Source organism: Salmo salar, chromosome 21 (assembly GCF_965601325.2).
Source record: "Salmo salar chromosome 21, fSalSal1, whole genome shotgun sequence".
NCBI classification, from domain to species: domain Eukaryota; kingdom Metazoa; phylum Chordata; class Actinopteri; order Salmoniformes; family Salmonidae; genus Salmo; species Salmo salar.
In genome coordinates, this window is record NC_138311.1 from 35,937,147 (window position 1) to 35,956,731 (window position 19,585).

The 19,585-nt window shown below is 44.6% G+C and overlaps 1 protein-coding gene across 1 annotated transcript in view; it reads left to right on the plus strand.

Moving 5' to 3' along the window:
• The first annotated feature begins 13,665 nt into the window (after window positions 1-13,665).
• Window positions 13,666-19,585, plus strand: part of LOC106582264 (dual specificity calcium/calmodulin-dependent 3',5'-cyclic nucleotide phosphodiesterase 1A) — a 95,048-nt gene continuing 89,128 nt past the window's right edge. Inside the window, exon 1 of the mRNA XM_082967135.1 lies at window positions 13,666-14,177. Within this exon, the coding sequence (XP_082823261.1) occupies window positions 14,077-14,177 (101 nt within the window). The 5' untranslated portion in view covers window positions 13,666-14,076. The remainder of the gene's footprint in view (window positions 14,178-19,585) is intronic.

Below are 19,585 nucleotides of genomic sequence, written 5' to 3' on the forward strand. Positions count from 1 at the left end.
TCGGAAAAGGGGACGCAGTTCGGGGATCCTTCTGAGAATCCGGAGGCGAGCAAGCAAACTCCCAATGCCTTCCATTCTCCTTGCTAACATGCAATCGTTGGAAAATAAAATTGATGACCTACTATTAAGATTATCCTTCCCAACGGGACATTAAAAACTGTAACATCTTATGTTTCACCGAGATGTGGCTGAACGAAGAAACTGACAGTATAGAGCTGGTGGGATTTTCCATGCACCGGCAGAACAGAGACGCTACCTCTGGTGGGGGTGTGTATCTTTTTGTCAATAACAGCTGGTGCGCGATGTCTAATATTAAGACATCTCGAGGTATTGCTTGCCTGAGGTAGAGTACCTTATGATAAGCTGTCGACCACACTATCTACCAAGAGAGTTCTCATCTGTATTATTCGTATCCGTCTATTTGCAACCACAAAGCGAAGCTGGCACTAAGACCGCTCGCAACCAACTCTATAAGGCCATAAGCAAAGAAGAAAATGCTAATCCAGAAGCGGCGCTTCTAGTGGCCAGGGACTTTAATGCAGGCAAACTTAAATCAGTTTTACCAAATTTTTTCCCACATGTGCAACCAGGGGGAAAAAAATCCCAGACTACCTTTACTCCACACACAGAGATGCATACAAAGCTCGCCCCCACCCTCCATTTGGAAAATCTGACCGTAATTCTATCCTCCTGATTCCTGCTTAAAAGCTAAAACTAAAGCAGGATGTAACAGTGACTCGCTCAATACGGAAGTGGTCAGATGCTACACTACAGGACTGTTTTGCTAGCGCAGACTGGAATATGTTCCGGCATTCATTTAATGGCAATTAGGAATACACCACCTCAGTCATTGGCTTCATCAATAAGTGCATCGATGACGTCGTCCCCACAGTGACTGTACGTACATATATCCCAACCAGAAGCCATGGATTACAGGCAACATTCGCATCGAGATAAAGGCTAGAGCTGCCGCTTTCAAGGACTGGGAGACTAATCTGGACGCTTATAAGAAATCCTGCTATGCCCTCAGATGAACCATCAAACAAGCAAAGCGTCAATACAGGATTAAGAGTGAATCCGACTACACCGTCTCAAACAATCGTCGGATGTGTCAGGGCTTGAAAACTATTACGGACTACAAAGGGAAACCCAGATGCGATCTGCCCAGTGATGCGAGCCTACCAGACGATCTAAATGCCTTTTATGCTCGCTTCGAGGCAAGCAACACTGAAGCATGCATGAGAGCACCAGCTGTTCTGGATGACTGTGTGATAACGCTTTTGGTCGACGATGTGAACAAAACCTTTAAACAGGTAAACATTCACAAAGCAGCTGGGCCAGACGGATTACCAGGACGTGTACTCAAAGCATGCATGGACCAACTGTCAAGTGTCTTCTCATTTTCAACCTCTCCCTGACCGAGTCTGTAATACCTACATGTTTCAAGCAGACCACCATAGTCCCTGTGCCCAAGGAAGCGAAGGTAACCTGCCTAAATGATTACTGCCCTGTGGCACTCACGTCGGTAGCCATGAAGTGCTTTGAAAGGCTGGTCATGGCTCACTTCATCAGCATCCTCCCAGACACCCTAGACCCACTCCAATTCGCATACCGCCCCAACAGATCCACAGATGACGCAATCTCAATCGCACTCCACACTGCCCTTTCTCACCTGGACAAAAGGAACACCTACGTGAGAATGCTGTTCATTGACTACAGCTCAGCGTTCAACCCCATAGTGCCCACAAAGCTCATCACTAAGATAAGGACTCTGGGACTAAACACCTCCCTCAGCAACTGGATCCTGGACTTCCTGACGGGCCGCCCCCCAGGTGGTAAGGGTAGGTAACAACACATCTGCCACGCTGATCCTCAACACGGGGGCCCTCAGGGGTGTGTGCTCAGTCCCCTCCTGTACTTCCTGTTCACCCATGACTGCATGGCCAAGCACAACTCCAACATCATCATTAAGTTTTCTGAAGACACAACAGTGATCACCGAAAACAATGACACAGCCTATAGGGAGGAGGTCAGAGACCTGGCAGTGTGGTGCCAGGATAACAACCTCTCCCTCAACGTGATCAAGACAAAGGAGATGATCGTGGACTACAGGTTGAGAGCTTCAAGTTCCTTAGTGTCCACATCACCAACGAACTGTCATGGTTCAAACACACCAAGACAGTCGTGAAGAGGGCACGACAATGCCTATTCACCCTCAGGAAACTGAAAATATTTGGCATGGGTCCTCAGATCCTGAAAGTTCTACAGCTGCACCATCGAAAGCATCCTGACTGGTTGTATCACTGCCTTTTGTGCTTCCGACCTCAAGGCACTGCGGAGGGTAATGCGTTCGGCCAAGTACATCACTGGGCCAAGCTTCCTGCCATACAGGACCTCTATACCAGGCTGTGTGGATCTGTTGGGGCGGTATGCAAATTGGAGTGGGTCTAGGGTTTCTGGGATAATGGTGTTGATGCGAGCCATGACCAGGCTTTCAAAGCACTTCATGACTACAGATGTGAGTGCTATGGGTTGGTAGTCATTTAGGCAGGCTACCTTCATGTTCTTGGGCACAGGGACTATGATGGTATGCTTGAAACATGTTGGTATTTCTGACTCGGTCAGGGACAGGTTGAAAATGTCAGTGAAGACACTTGCCAGTTGGTTAGCGCATGCTCGGAGTACACGTCCTGGTATTCCGTATGGTCCTGCGGCCTTATGAATGTTGACCTGTTTAAAGGTCTTACTCACATCGGCTACGGAAAGCGTGATCACACAATCGTCCGGAACAGCTGGTGCTCTCATGCATGCTTCAGTGTTGCTTGCCTCGATGCACGCACAAAAGTAATTTAGCTCGTAGGCTCTTGTCACAGCTGTGCTTCCCTTTGTTTCTTTTTTTCACCTTTATTTAACCAGGTACGCTAGTTGAGAACAAGTTCTCATTTACAACTGCGACCTGGCCAAGATAAAGCAAAGCAGTGTGACAGAAACAACAACACAGAGTTACATGGAATAAACCAGCGTACAGTCAATAACACAATAGAGAAAAAAAAGAAAGTCTATATACTGTGTGTGCAAATGGCATGAGGAGGTATGGCAATACATAGGCCATAGTAGCAAAGTAATTACTATTTAGCAGATTAACACTGGAGTGATAGATGAGCAGATGATGATGAGCAGATGATGGTGTGTAAGTAGTGATACTGGTGTGCAAAAGAGCAGCAAAGTAAATAAAAACAATATGGGGATGAGGTAAGGTAGAGTAGGTGGGCTATTTACAGATGGACTATGTACAGCTGCAGCGATCGGTTAGCTGCTCAGATAGCTGATGTTTAAAGTTAGTGAGGGAAATGTAAGTCTCCAGCTTCAGCGATTTTTTACAATTCGTTCCAGTCACTGGCAGCAGAGAACTGGAAGGAAAGGCAGCCAAAGTAGGTGTTGGCTTTGGGGATGGCCAGTGAGATATACCTGCTGGAGCACGTGCTACGGGCAGGTGTTGTTATCGTGACCAGTGAGCTGAGATAAGGCGGAGCTTTACCTAGCATAGACTTGTAGATGACCTGGAGCCAGTGGGTCTGGCGACGAATATGTAGCAAGTCCGTAATAGTTTGCAAGCCCTGCCACATCCGACGAGCATCGGAGCCGGTGCAGTAGGATTCAATCTTAGTCCTTTATTGACGCTTTGCCTGTTTGATGGTTTGTCGGTGGGCATAGCGGGATTTCTTATAAGCGTCCGGGTTAGAGTCCCGCTCCTTGAAAGCGTCAGCTTTAACCTTTAGCTCAGTGCGGATGTTGCCTGTAATCCATGGCTTCTGGTTGGGGTATGTACAGTCACTGTGGGGAGACATCATTGATGCACTTATTGATGAAGCCAATGACTGATGTGGTTTATTCCTCAATGCCATTGGAAGAATGCCAGAATATATTCCATTCTGTGATACAACAGATACCTGCCAGACCAGTGAATGGCCAATAATGAACATGATTTGACTTCTATAAACATTTGTCTTCAAGCTTTAGTGACCCAATAATGCACTGACAGACACACAGCCTTGACGTCAGAGCTCAGGGAAAATGATCGTCAGGACAGGAAGTTGATGGTTAGCAGAGAAAGCACTGTGTGAGCATACATGGTTACAACACACCTTTTTAGTTAAATGGCTTTCTAAGTACCTACAGACAGTATGTTTATGTTTATTGACACGAGGGAGGTTGACATCCACACATTTATTAGTGTGCACTGTTGAAGTGAGCTTAGCTTTGTACGGCTAGCAAAATAGTCCTGTAGCTTAGCATCTACGTCATCTGACCACTTCCGTATTGAGCGAGTCACTAGTACTTCCTGCTTTAGTTTTTGCTTGTAAGCAGGAATCAGGAGGATAGAGTTATGGTCAGATTTGCCAAATGGAGGACGAGGGAGAGCTTTGTACGCATCTCTGTTTGTGGAGTAACATCTTGATAAATGTTACCTACGTTAACATGTTGTTAATTCCTGTGGAATCGACGTTGAATGTGAACACATATCACTTATCAAGATATTACATTTTGTTCCCAGTTTGTGAAGCATAATGAAGACTTTGTAAATGGATACAGAAGATTAAGGAAATGCAGACAGTTTTAGTGAATCTACAGGGGATTCTGTTTTATTTAATGTCTCTCCAGTTTTCCCCTTAAAATGCTGCAGTGATCAGTACCATCAGCTTTTACAATGGAGCCCATAAAAACATAATTCTGGAAATTTCCCTTTGAAACTCAATACCTGCATCCCAAATGGCACCCTGTTCCCTGCATTGTGCACTACCTTTGACCAAAACACTATGGGTCCTTGTCAAAAATAGTGCGCTAGCATTAGGAATAGAATGCCATTTGGGATGTACACAATCAATAACTAACGAGCCAGGACATAATATACTATATGTTCATGTAATGAAACAAGGAGAATGATCACCCTAACCCTATAGCCTTATATCCACCCTCATTTCTAAATCAATTTTCTCTTGGGCATTGTCTGTCCCTTGTGCTCATCCAAAGTAAATGCCAACGTATTAATCTAATTAAAGAGATTATATTTTCACTTATTGCCTTATTCAGGATTGGTCTCCATGGTGATAGCAGCGTTTCACAGCCATATTTGTTTATATGAGGTCAGTAAGAGACTTTCAATGGGCCTAAACAACCTCTCACTCAACGTCAACAAAACAAAGGAGATGATCATGGACTTCAGGAAACAGCAGAAGGTGCACCCCCCTATCTACATCAACAGGACCGCAGTGGAGAAGGTGGAAAGCTTCGAGTTCCTTGGCGTACACATCACTGACAAACTGAAATGGACCACCCACACAGACAGTGTGGTGAAGAAGGCGCAACAGAGCCTCTTCAACCTCAGAAGGCTAAAGAAATTTTGCTTGTCACCTAAAACCCTCACACATTTTTACAGAAGCGCAAATTGAAAGCATCCTGTCGGACTGTATCACTGCCTGGTACGGCAACTGCACCGCCCGCAACCGCAAGGCTCTCCAGAGGGTGGTGCAGTTTGCCCAACGCATTACCGGGGTCAAACTACCCGCCTTCCAGGACACCTACAGCACCCAATGTCACAGGATGGCCAAAAAGGTCATCAAGGGCATCAACCACCCGAGCCACTGCCTGTTCACCCCGCTATCATCCAGAAGGCGAGGTCAGTACAGGTGCATCAAAGCTGGGACTGAGAGACTGAAAGACAGCTTCTATCTCAATGCCATCAGACTGTTAAACAGCCATCACTAGAACATTAGAGGCTGCTGCCTATAGGCATAGACTAGGAATCACTGGCCACTTTAAAGAATGGAACACTAGTCACTTTAATAATGTTTACATATATGGCATTACTCAGCTCATATGTACAGTTGAAGTCGAAAGTTTACATACACCTTAGCCAACTACATTTAATCTCAGTTTTTCACAATTCCTGACATTTAATCAGAGTAAAAATTCCCTGTTTTAGGTCAGTTAGGATCACCACTTTATTTTAAGAATGTGAAATGTCAGAATAATAGTAGAGAGATGTCACAGTTGTCGAAGGTGCAGCGTGTGTGTCGTTCCACATTTTATTTATACTGTGAAACTATGCAATACATAAATAAACTGAATGACAAAAAAACAACAAACCGTGACGCAGAGGTGAAACATACACTACTCAAAATTAATCTCCCACAAAACCAGGTGGGACAAACACCAACTTAAATATGACCTCCAATTAGAGACAACGATGACCAGCTGCCTCTAATTGGAGATCATCTCAAACAAAGCCCAACATAGAAAAACAAAAACTAGAACAACCCAACATAGAAATACAAAACTAGAACATAACAATATAGAAAAACTAACCTAGAAAACCCCCCTGTCACGCCCTGACCTATTCTACCATAGAAAATAACAACTTACTATGGTCAGGACGTGACAAGAGAATGATTTATTTCAGCATTTATTTCTTTCATCACATTCCCAGTGGGTCAAAAGTTTACATACACTCAATTAGTATTTGGAGGCATTGCCTTTAAATTGTTTAACTTGGGTCAAACGTTTCGGGCAGCCTTCCACAAGCTTCCCAAAATAAGTTGGGTGAATTTTGGCCCATTCCACCTGACAGAGCTGGTGTAACTGAGTCAGGTTTGTAGGCCTCCTTACTCGCACACGCTATTTCAGTTCTGCCCACACATTTTCTATAGCACTCACGTCCGTAGCCATGAAGTGCTTTGAAAGGTTGGTAATGGCTCACATCAACACCATTATCCCAGAAATCCTAGACCCACTCCAATTTGCATACCGCCCAAACAGATCCACAGATGATGCAATCTCTATTGCACTCCACACTGCCCTTTCCCACCTGGACAAAAGGAACACTTATGTGAGAATGCTATTCATTGACTACAGCTCAGCGTTCAACACCATAGTACCCTCAAAGCTCATCACTAAGCTAAGGATCCTGGGACTAAACACCCCCCTTTGCAACTGGATCCTGGACTTCCTGACGGACCGCCCCCAGATGGTGAGGGTAGGTAGCAACACATCTGCCACGCTGATCCTTAACACTGGAGCTCCCCAAGGGTGCGTGCTCAGTCCCCTCCTGTACTCCTTGTTCACCCACGACTGCATGGCCAGGCACGACTCCAACACCATCATTAAGTTTGCAGACGACACAACAGTGTCATTGACTACAGCTCAGCGTTCAGCATGTACATTGCCTGATCACCGACAACGACGAGACAGCCTATAGGGAGGAGGTCAGAGACCTGGCCGGGTGGTGCCAGAATAACAACCTATCCCTCAACGTAACCAAGAATAGTAGGAGATGACTGTGGACTACAGGAAAAGGAGGATCGAGCACGCCCCCATTCTCATCGACGGGGCTGTAGTGGAGCAGGTTGAGAGCTTCAAGTTCCTTGGTGTCCACATCAACAACAAACTAGAATGGTCCAAACACACCAAGACAGTCGTGAAGAGGGCACAACAAAGCCTATTCCCCCTCAGGAAACTTTAAAGATTTGGCATGGGTGCTGAGATCCTCAAAAGGTTCTATAGCTGCAACATAGAGAGCATCCTGACTGGTTGCATCACTGCCTGGTATGGCAATTGCTCGGCCTCTGACAGCAAGGCACTACAGAGGGTAGTGCGTACGGCCAAGTACATCACTGGGGCTAAGCTGCCTGCCATTCAGGACCTCTACACCAGGCGGCCCTAAAAATTGTCAAAGACCCCAGCCACTCCAGTCATAGACTGTTCTCTCTACTACCGCATGGCAAACGGTACCGCGAGTGCCAAGTCGAGGACAAGTCTAGGCGAGTGCCAAGTCTAGGACAAAAAGGCTTCTCAACAGTTTTTACCCCCAAGCCATAAGACTCCTGAACAGGTAATCAAATGGCTACCAGGACTATTTGTATTGTGTGCCCCCCCAACCCGTCTTTTTTACGGTGCTGCTACTCTCTGTTTATGATATGCATAGTCACTTTAACTATACATTCATATACATACTACCTCAATTGGGCCGACCAACCAGTGCTCCCGCACATTGGCTAACCGGGCTATCTGTATTGTGTCCCACCCACCACCCGCCAACCCCTCTTACGCTACTGCTAGTCTCTGTTCATCATATATGCATAGTCACTTTAACCATAACTTCATGTACATACTACCTCAATCAGCCTGACTAACCGGTGTCTGTATGTAGCCTCACAACTTTTATAGCCTCGCTACTGAATAGAGCCTGTCTTTTTACTGTTGTTTTATTTCTTTACTTACCTATTGTTCACCTAATACCTTTTTTGCACTATTGGTTAGAGCCTGTAAGTAAGCATTTCACTGTAAGATCTACACATGTTGTTTTCGGCGCACGTGACAAATAAACTTTGATTTGATTTGATTGAGGTCAGGGCTTTGTGATGGCCACTCCAATACCTTAACTTTGTTGTCCTTAAGCCATTTCGCCACAACTTTGGAAGTATGCTTGGGGTCATTGTCCATTTGGAAGACCCATTTGCAACCAAGCTTTACCTTCCTGACTGATGTCTTGAGATGTTGCTTCAATATATCCACATAATCCCCGTGGCCTGGCTTTTTTTATGGCAGCTTTGGAGCAGTGGCTTCTTCCTTGCTGAGCGGCCTTTCAGGTTATGTCGATATTGGACTCGTTTGACGGTGGATATAGATACTTTTGTACCGGTTTCCTCCAGCATCTTCACACGGTCATTTGCTGTTGTTCTGGGATTGATTTGCACTTTTCGCACCAAAGTACATTCATCTCTAGGAGACAGAACACGTCTCCTTCCTGAGCGGTATGACGGCTGCGTGGTCCCATGGTGTTTATACTTGTGGACTATTGTTTGTACAGATTAATGTGGTACCTTCAGGCATTTGGAAATTGCTCCCAAGGATGACCCAGACCTGTGGAGGTCTACAATTTTTTTCTGAGGTCTTGGCTGATTTCTTTTGATTTTCTGATGATGTCAAGCAAAGAGGCACTGAGTTTCAAGCTAAGCCTTGAAATACATTCACAGGTACACCTCCAATTGACTCAAATGATGTCAATTAGCCTATCAGAAGCTTCTAAAGCCATGACATCATTTTCTGGAATTTTCCAAGCTGTTTAAAGGCACAGTCATCTTAGAGGATGTAAACTTCTGACCCACTGGAGTTGTGATACAGTGAGTTATAAGTGAAATAATCTGTCTGTAAACAATTGTTGGAAAAATTACTTGTGTCATGCAGAAAGTAGATGTCCTAACTGACTTGCCAAAACTATAGTTTGTCAACAAGAAATTTGTGGAGTGGTTGAAAAACGAGTTTTAATTACTCCAACCTAAGTGTATGTAAACTTCCGACTTCAACTGTATATACTTTGTTGTGTTCTATACTATTCTACGGTATCTTAGTCACTTAATGTTTACATATCTGGCATTACTCATCTCATGTGTAAATACTGTTTTCTATACTATTCTACTGTATCTTAGTCTATCTGCTCTGATATCTCTTGTCCATATGTATATAGTCTTAATTCATTCCTACTTAGATTTGTGTGTATTCGGTATATGTTGTGTAATTTGTTAGATATTACTTGTTAGATATTATTGTACTGTCGGAGCTAGAAGCACAAGCATTTCGCTACACCCGCAATAACATCTGCTAATCACGTGTATGTGACCAATAAAATTTGATTTGATTTGATGAGGCTAAGCTAGATGAGGCTCTGCCATATTGTTTTCATCTGTCTGTCCGGTTCATCCAGATCTTCTATCACAGAACGGCTAGGGGATAGGGGTTGTGTACTGGACTTGACTGTCATGATACCAACTTTAAATTAGCAGTTATACTTTTTCTTTACAAGTTCTGAGCATATCACATACCTGAAGAGTAAAATGTAAATCACCTTGTATAATTTTTACTACCATTGGAGATAAACAGACAGTCTTTCTGTCATACGGTCTGTAGGTACTTAGAAAGCCATTTAACTAAAAGGTGTGTTATAAACATGTACGCCCACACAGTGCTTTCTCTGCTAACCATCAACTTCCTGTCCTGACGATGATCATTTTCCCTGAGCTCCGACGTCAAGGCCGTGTGTCTGTCAATGCATTACTGGGTCATTAAAGCTTGAAGACAAACGTTTATAGAAGTCAAATCATGTTCATTATTGGCCATTCACTGGTCTGGCAGGTATCTGTTGTTGTATCACAAAGAGGATTGAAAGCAGAGTTAATTAGAGCAGATTTAATGCCTTTGCCCCTTAATGCCTCTTGTGTGGATGGAAACTGTGTGTGTGTGTATGTGTGTGTGTGTGCTCTGTATCAGATGTACACTGATGACATGTTCTGGCTTTATGCAGGGGGTTGAAACGAAGGATGTGGATGTGGCCTTGAGCAGCACACTGCAACATAACCTACAGTATATAGGCTAACGTGCAGTACGTACAATTCTATACATCCAATACCCATTTCTGCTTATGTTTATTGACACGTGCCCTCTCCGAGGGAGATTGACATTCACACATTTATTAGTGTGCACTGTTGAAGGGAGCTTAGCTTCCTACGGCTAATTTGTTATTCACAAATAAGGCATTCATTCTTTAGGATTATGGAAATGGCATTTCTGCATAATTATATTATTGCAGGAGAAATTAGTCTTACATAGCCCTAGAACTTAGTGAGCTATGTTCTCTTCTGTAGAATTCTGCCCAAAGACAATAAGGCAGAAAGACGTGGGATGCTTTTGTGATGCTGAATGGAAGTAAATGTTATGTATTTGGTATACAGTTGTCCTTCAGCGCTTCAGGGAAGAAAAACAGTTTGTTTCAAAGAAAAAACTACTTCAAGCGTTAGAATAAGCTCCCCTAAAACCAATACATAAAAAGTATATAAAAAAAGAATAAGCTCCCCTGTCTCTCGGCATCAGGTCCATTCTTCTCTGTTCTTATAAAAAAAATTTTTACAGCAGTCAAGTCATCACCCTCTGTACTAAGAAGCCAAGAAAATGTGTGTTACCACGGCAACCCATCTTATCAATCACGAAGCAGGGAGCAAATAGGAAGAATAATGTTTGATTGATTTGCTCAGGGTGAATGTTCCCGTTTACCATTATTGACGGTTTATGTTGTTTTCCAATTATTTAAATATCTTCGAAAGAAAATCAGTTCAAACAGTCAAAACATAATTTCTGATTACAACAAAACATCTGGAAAAGGCACTGCCTTCTGAAGGCACTGTATACACTTGCCCCTCATCCCCACCCTTTCCCAATACGCGTGTAAATATTGGATTATAAATTGTGCCTTCCTGTATTATACTTATGCAAAAAATATACAGTATATTCTACTGCCATTTACTTTATGTTCGTATTCTTATCTTTTATTATTTATTATTGTTGTTGCATTGTCAAGAAGGAACCTGCAAGTAATCATTTAGTTGGATGATGTTTGCCATGCGTATCCCGTACAACTAATAAAACTTGAAACTTTTGCTGATCTTTTCTCTTCTCTTCATTATTGAAAACTATAGGCTACACTGTTATGGAGTGTCAAGTGTAAACACTTTACCTAGCAGCCAACCTGCTTGCACCAATCCCTTGTAATTACAGTAAAATATTGTGGAAAAACAAACCCCTCCCCTCAATGAATTTCATTAATTAATTGAATTCATTCCGATTACAGTAACATTTACTTTTTACAGTATAATACAGTCAATTTTAAAGTATTGTACTGTGTGTCATGATACCGTATTTATATTACAGTAGGTGTACTGTATTATGAAATACTGAATTTTACTTGCCACCGAGCTGCCTGTAAGCTACTGTCAAATTCAGAGTAACCCCTTTACAGTGTACTCTGTGAATTAGGCCTATACCCTGTGAATAATTTTGCATGCTTACATTGCATTATAACACTGTCATTGTACACTAGGTCTATACCTGCAAGCTGTAAGTAAAGTGTTACATTATTATATATTGTGGATTGTGTAATCTTGCACATGATATAGGCTAATTATTGGGCAAGACAACATGTGTGACTATCATGAAAAGCTCTCTTTTTCCACTCCAGATTCATTTAATAGAGGAAATGTGCTTCTGCTTGGCGTGCCATGCTGATCTGAAAACAATTGAGTTGTTCTGCGTGTTGCTATCTCCTGTTCTGTAATTATATGAAGACAAAGCAAGCAGACCTCAATGATATGATTAGGATCATTCTGTTCTGAGAGACCTGCACAGTGCAGTGTACAGCCTTGAAATGAATTCTAGGTAGAGAAGTGACGTGGTGAAATGGAGAAATGTGTTAATTCATTGCAGTGGTATTGCTGTTCCAGTGAGACTATTTCTCAGTGGGATAATAGCTAGGGTATAGTTGTATATGTTCATCATAAAGAGGTAGCCCTTTTCTCTATTGGACCTTGTTTTTCTCCAGTTTCTGCCATTATTTTGAATGATTAAGAGCACGTGTAGAGTACTGACCTTTAGCACAAGCCTTCTAGCTACACTACCTCTATCTCTCCATTCTTATCTTCCCTCTCTTTCTTTTCTTCCCTCTTTCTCTATATTTTCTTCTTCCCTCTGTCCCACTAATCAGCCACGGTGCCTGTTTCGCTTCAAAAACAAATCGGGACATTTTCATCAGATCAGAGCTCTCCATTCCTTCCTTCCTTCCTGCAGCGAAAGCCGGAGTGACTGTAGTGGATTGGGGGGGTGAGATGTAACAGCCTCAGCAGCAGGACAATAGACTGTAAGAGGAGGCACTGAGAGGAGTCAGGATGCAAGATGCTGCTACCAATCTGCTTTAGTTCATTGCTACTGCACCTTAGTGATAATAAAGGAACCAACCACAGCAAGCTCTAGGACTTGGATCTATTGTAAAGCTGCCGATGCTCTGCTTCCCTGGCTGCCTCAGCTGTTTGTAGTTCTCTCAGCGAGGCGCACTGAAAGATTTCTAGGTGGGCTTGATAATTATGCCATAAGCAGCTGACGCTAATTGAACATCTCTAGCATCTCTCAATGGAACTGCCTGGACAAACGGAGCGCCTGTAATGTGAGTGGATACTGCTGTTACAGCTTGTGATGCACATCTACTGGCCACATCACGTTACATTGGATCTTGATGTGAGGAAATGCAACTGAACTCCTCTTGGTGAGAGAGGAATCTCTGCCTCTGCTTCTGTGTGGTGGAGCCGCTCACCATAGTCTGACTGCTCCGAACGCTCTGTGATCGCAGGATGTGGTGGTGCTGACTCTATCGTGTCTGATACCATCTGCTACTTCTGCGTTTCCGTACCCCACCATCCCTCTCTGTCTGTCTGTCAAAGGAACGCTACCCACCTACCTACCTGCACCGATGTCGTGGATGGATGGAGCGTTGCGCAGGAGTGAGGGTTTTATAAAGCAGCGGCACCATCAGTGTACACAGAGCAGTAAAACCGCATGGTGAGACAGTGATCAGAGAGGTGCAAGAGAGAGAGACAGAGAGAGAGAGAAAGAACCAGAGAGAGAGAGAAACACACAGAGAGAGAAACAGAGAGAGAAGTACTAGAGAGAGAGAGAGAGAGAGAGAGAGAGAGAGAAAGAAACAGAGAGAGAAGTACTAGAGAGAGAGAGAGAGAGAGAGAGAGAGAGTGAGAGAGAGAGAAGTACGAGAGAGAGAGAGGAGAGAGAGAGAGAGAGTGAGAGAGAGAGAGAGAGAGAGAGAGAGAGAGAGAGAGAAACAGAGAGAGTGAGAGGTACTCTAGAGAGAGATTAAACCATCTGACAGTCAGAGAGTGAGTGACAGTGTGTAGTGGAGAGTGGTTCCTTCCTGCCTGCCTGACAGAGCTGCTGTGTGTGAAGCCGCTGTCTCTCTCTCTGCTCTGATACTCTAATAGGTTAATGAGACAAGTAATGCAGGAGCTGTAGAGAGGAGAGAAGAGACAAGACTCCTGTGACTACAGCACAGGGAGGATGCTCTGAGGACCAGACTGAGGAGTGCTCTGAGGATTCAGGGATTCACATTGCAGAGTGCATACAGAGAGAGGGCTGCTGTACGTACCTGAGATACCGCAGTTAACCGCTGCACCTTATAACACATTCAGCATGGATGAACTGTGTACATACACAGATAGCATGGACAAAAACTCCCTAAAGTACTCAAAGACTGAGCAGACTGAAAAAATGTGGATGCGATTCAAAGGAATGTAAGTTTTCTCTTTCTTTCATCCCTCCTCTCGTGTTTAACTTCCCCAGAGAGGGACTGACTTAGAGGCATGTGATCTGTAAGGGTGGTTGAAAGAGTGAGGTTATTTCAAGCTCTTGTGAAATGTTTATTTGTTATCAGAAGTGATGCAGTTTTGAATTATGCCGGTTCTGTCGCGTTTCTGCAGTATCTTAGTTTTCCATCACTATACTGTATATTGAAGCACGTTTAATAGTATTCTTATGTGCACATCTTTGTTTTGTAAACAATACATTAGTGTGTATAAAGCACTACAACTGTAGGTTTGTACATTTCATGATTTCAATGTATGTATGAACAAATGTACCTAGCAGTGGAGGCTGCTGAGGGGAGGACGGCTCATAATAATGGCTGAAACGGCGCAAATGGAATGGCATCAAACCATCCACTCCAGTCATTACCAAGAGCCCGTCCTCCCCGATTAAGGTGCCACCAACCTCATGTGGTATGCAGGTACGTACATACCTTAGCATATGCGCATATACGTGTATACATAAAGCAGATAGGTATGTAGGTAAGTTGGTAGTCAGGTAGGTACCTACACTTGTATTTACCTACTGTTTTTACAGTAAATTAATGAATTAATTCATAAATTCATCAATTAATTAATGATTGAATGAATGGAAGTTATAATGGTATAATATGTGTTCTTCTGCAGTTCTGTTTTTACCTTCTAATCAATATGTTACCACAACAAATTGATCAAGCTAAATACAGCTGTCAGCATGATTAGACTAATATGCTATTACATAATATATCATTTCACAGCTTGCAACAAATGAATGGATCAATTATGTAGCTGTTAAACTTGTATCTGACAAACATGTATCTCAGTAGAAGCAAACTGTTTATCACTGAAGCTTGTTTAAACCCATTATGTATTCAATAGTTCATTATAACGTGCAGTCACGCTCTATATACACGTTTGCGCCTACACACACTATACCGCTGAAATCCCTGATCACATAGTCCTCAGTCACACCCTGTCCCCTGAGCATCTCCAGGGGACAGGGTGTGACGGAGAGAGGGGAGTAGAAGAGAGGACAGAAGGCGCAAAGGAGAGAAGAGAAGAGCAGAGGAGAGCAGAGGATGGAAGAGGAGAGGAAGGGAGGAGAGGGGAGAAGGAGAGTAGAGTAGAGGAGAACAGAGGTTAGAGTAGAGCAGGGCAGATATCTGTCCATAATTATTAGGCGGGCTGATCTAAGTCAGCACACTGGGGGAAACGGTGACCACTGACTAGCTGTTTCTGGCTGGTTGGGTGGCTGTCTGGTTAACTGGCTGATCTCAGAGATTAAAAACATTCTAATCATCTCAGCTCACAAAGAGCAGCACGCACGTACGCACGCAGACACACACACAGACACACACACACACACATTATTTAATCAAATCAAATCAAATGTATTTATAAAGCCCTTTTTACATTTAGTCAGGCCTCTCCACTGGGCACTGCAATAACATGGTGTCACTCTGAGCCTCTGTTTACAGTGCATTCGGAAAGTACTCAGGCCCCTTCCATTTTTCCACATTTTGTTACGTTACAGCCTTATTCTAAAATGGATTAAATAAAAAAATGTCTTCATCAATCTACACACAATACCCCACAATGACAAAGCAAAACAGAAATACCGTACCTTATTTACGTAAGTATTCAGACCCGTTCCTATGAGACTCGAAATTGAGCTCAGTCCACCTGTGGTAAATTCAATTGATTGGACATGATTTGGAAAGGCACACGCCTGTCTATATAAGGTCCCACAGTTGACAGTGCAGTTCAGAGCAAAAACCAAGCCATGAGGTAGAAGGAATTGTCCGTAGAGCTCCGAGACAGGATTGTGTCGAGGCACAGATCTGGGGAAGGGTACCAAAACATGTCAGTGGCCTCCATCATTCTTAAATAGAAGAAGTTTGGAACCACCAAGACAATTCCTAGAGCTGGCCGCCAGGTCAAACTGAGCAATCAGGGGAGAAGGGCCTTGGTCAGCGAGGTGACCAAGAACCCGATGGTCACTCTGACAGAGCTCCAGAGTTCCTCTGTGGCGATGGGAGAACCTTCCAGAAGGACAATGGCCTTCATGGTAGAGTGATCAGACGGAAGCCACTCCTCAGTAAAAGGCACAAGACAGCCCGCCTGGAGTTTGCCAAAAGGCACCTAAAATACTCTCAGATCATGGGAAACAAGATTCTCTGGTCTGAAGAAACCAAGATTGAACTCTTTGGCCTGAATGCCAAGTATTCACATCTGGAGGAAACCTTGCACCATCCCTACAGTGAAGCATGGTGGTGGCAGCATCATGTTGTGTGGATGATTTTCAGTGGCTGGGACTGGGAGACTAGTCAGGATCGAGGGAAAGATGAATGGAGCAACATACAGAGAGATCCTTGATGATAACCTGCTCCAGAGCGCAGGGGGACATACAGGCAGACATACAGGGGGACATACAGGCAGACATACAGGCAGACATACAGGCAGACATACAGGCAGACATACAGGGGGACATACAGGCAGACATACAGGGGGACATACAGGCAGACATACAGGGGGACATACAGGCAGACATACAGGCAGACATACAGGCAGACATACAGGCAGACATACAGGGGGACATACAGGCAGACATACAGGGGGACATACAGGGGGACATATAGGCAGACATACAGGGGGACATACAGGGTCACATGCAGGCAGACATACAGGCAGACATACAGGGGGACATAAAGGGGGACATAAAGGGGGACATGCAGGCGGACATACAGGCAGACATACAGGGGGACATACAGGCGGACATGCAGGCAGACATACAGGCATACATACAGAGGGACATACAGAGGGACATACAGGCAGACATACAGGGGGACATACAGGTGGACATACAGGGGGACATACAGGGGGACATACAGGTGGACATACAGGTGGACATACAGGCGGACATACAGGGGACCTACAGGGTCACATGCAGGCGGACAAACAGGCGGACATACAGGCGGACATACAGGGGGACATACAGGGGGACATACAGGCGGACATACAGGCAGGCATCCAGGGGGACATACAGGGGGACATACAGGGGGACATACAGGCGGACATACAGGGGGACATACAGGCGGACATACAGGGGGACATACAGGGGGACATACAGGCAGGCATCCAGGGGGACATACAGGGGGACATACAGGGTCACATACAGGGGGACATACAGGCAGACATACAGGGGGACATACAGGCGGACATACAGGGGGACATACAGGGTCACATACAGGGGGACATACAGGGTCACATACAGGGGGACATACAGGCTGACATACAGGGTCACATACAGGGGGACATACAGGGTCACATACAGGGGGACATACAGGGTCACATACAGGCAGGCATCCAGGGGGACATGCAGGCGGACATACAGGCGGACATACAGGGGGACATACAGGGGGACATACAGGGGGACATACAGGGTCACATACAGGGTCACATACAGGGGGACATACAGGGGGACATACAGGCTGACATACAGGGGGACATACAGGCTGACATACAGGGTCACATACAGGGGGACATACAGGGGGACATACAGGCTGACATACAGGGTCACATACAGGGGGACATACAGGGTCACATACAGGGGGACATACAGGGTCACATACAGGGGGACATACAGGCGGACATTAAGGGGGTCATACAGGGGGACATACAGGGTCACACACAGGGGGACATACAGGGGGACATACAGGGGGACATACAGGCTGACATACAGGGTCACACACAGGGGGACATACAGGGGGACATACAGGGGGACATACAGGCGGACATACAGGGGGACATACAGGGGGACATACAGGCGGACATACAGGGTCACATACAGGGGGACATACAGGCAGTGGTGTCATCTGCTTCATAGCCCACGTGCCATCAGGCAACTCCACCAGCTCCATCCCAGGGCTTGTGTTTGACGGGGGTGTCGCCATATAAGTTGAACCACCGCCCTCCGTCAGAGGAACATCTGCTGATAGTCTACCCGCACCCGTTATTTCCTCTCTGCCTTTTTGCTGCTCTCTAGCTGCTTGTGGTTGAGCACTCTTCCTGTCCTTCTTCCGCTTCTTCTTTATCTTTCTTGTTTCAGTGTTACCAGAATTCTGTTAGGGGACTGGAGGAGTCATCAGGTCATATCAACTCGGTTCATTCACAATAACATACAGGAGGAAATCATTTACAAAATGATTATGCAAAATTTTAGTGATTTAGTTCTTATCTCATAACTTATTGTTAAAGATGGTTCAAGTTTTTTAAATAAAATGAGACAAACACATTTTGTGTGATGCATCATTTACTGCTGTTGATGATTATTGTGAGTGTAATAATTCCTCTCCCAACATTCCTCCTCTTCACTGGATTGTCACACCAGATGAAACGTGTTGGTGTGTGTGTGTTCTTGTTGGTGTGTGTGTGCTCTTGTTGGTGTGTGTATGTGTGTGTGTTCGTGTGTGTGTGTGTGTGTGTGTGTGTGTGTGTGTGTGTGTGTGTGTGTGTGTGTGTGTGTGTGAGAGAGAGAGAGAGAGTGTCCTCCCCTCCCCTACAGTTAGAAGGAGACTGACTGGAGAGAAGAGGGAAAACAGGAAAAAGAGCTCCTTCATAACTAGTCTGAATCCCCCAGACAATACTGCTCCATAGCAGAAACACACTCATTATTTCTTTCTAGGTCAGTGCCTCTCAAATAGAGTTCTGCTACCCGACCCGAACCCGACGGGCTCCAACATTATACATTGGGTAGGGCCTGTTTATTCATCTATAACTAGGATATGGCCAGGGCTCGGGTATCACTAAATTGATCACTAACAATTTGAAGCTGAACCATTTGCTCGTGCTCTGCTGCACAGTACAGTCATATCTGACTAAGATCATAACATGATGTCAGAAGTGCTTCAACCTCGCCAAATATAAAATAGGAGAGATTATTTCACAGAAAAATAATAATGTTGTCGGAGTTTAGAGTGACAAAAAGTAGCTAAAAGCTAACTGCTCTCTCATGTCTCTTCATTGAGCAGAGCAGCCCAAGCGGAGCCGTTGCTATGGATACTCACAGACAGAGCTGCCATGAACAGAGCGCATGCAGAGCGAGCTGCACGCAGGGAGCGAGTGACAGACAGAGAGCAGCAGCTAATGGATTTACTAACAGAGGAAGTTATATCTGATTTCAGGTTTCAGGCAGGGCTTTAAATTTGGCAGAATCAATCGTTCCTGTGTAGGGTAGGGCCTGAACATTGCGGGCATGGGTAGGGCTTGGGCTTAAAATTCATGCTCTCGCAGGACTCTACTCTGAAATGGCACCCTATTCCCTGTTTAGCAGGGTTGTTGAATTTTAATTTAAGTAGTAA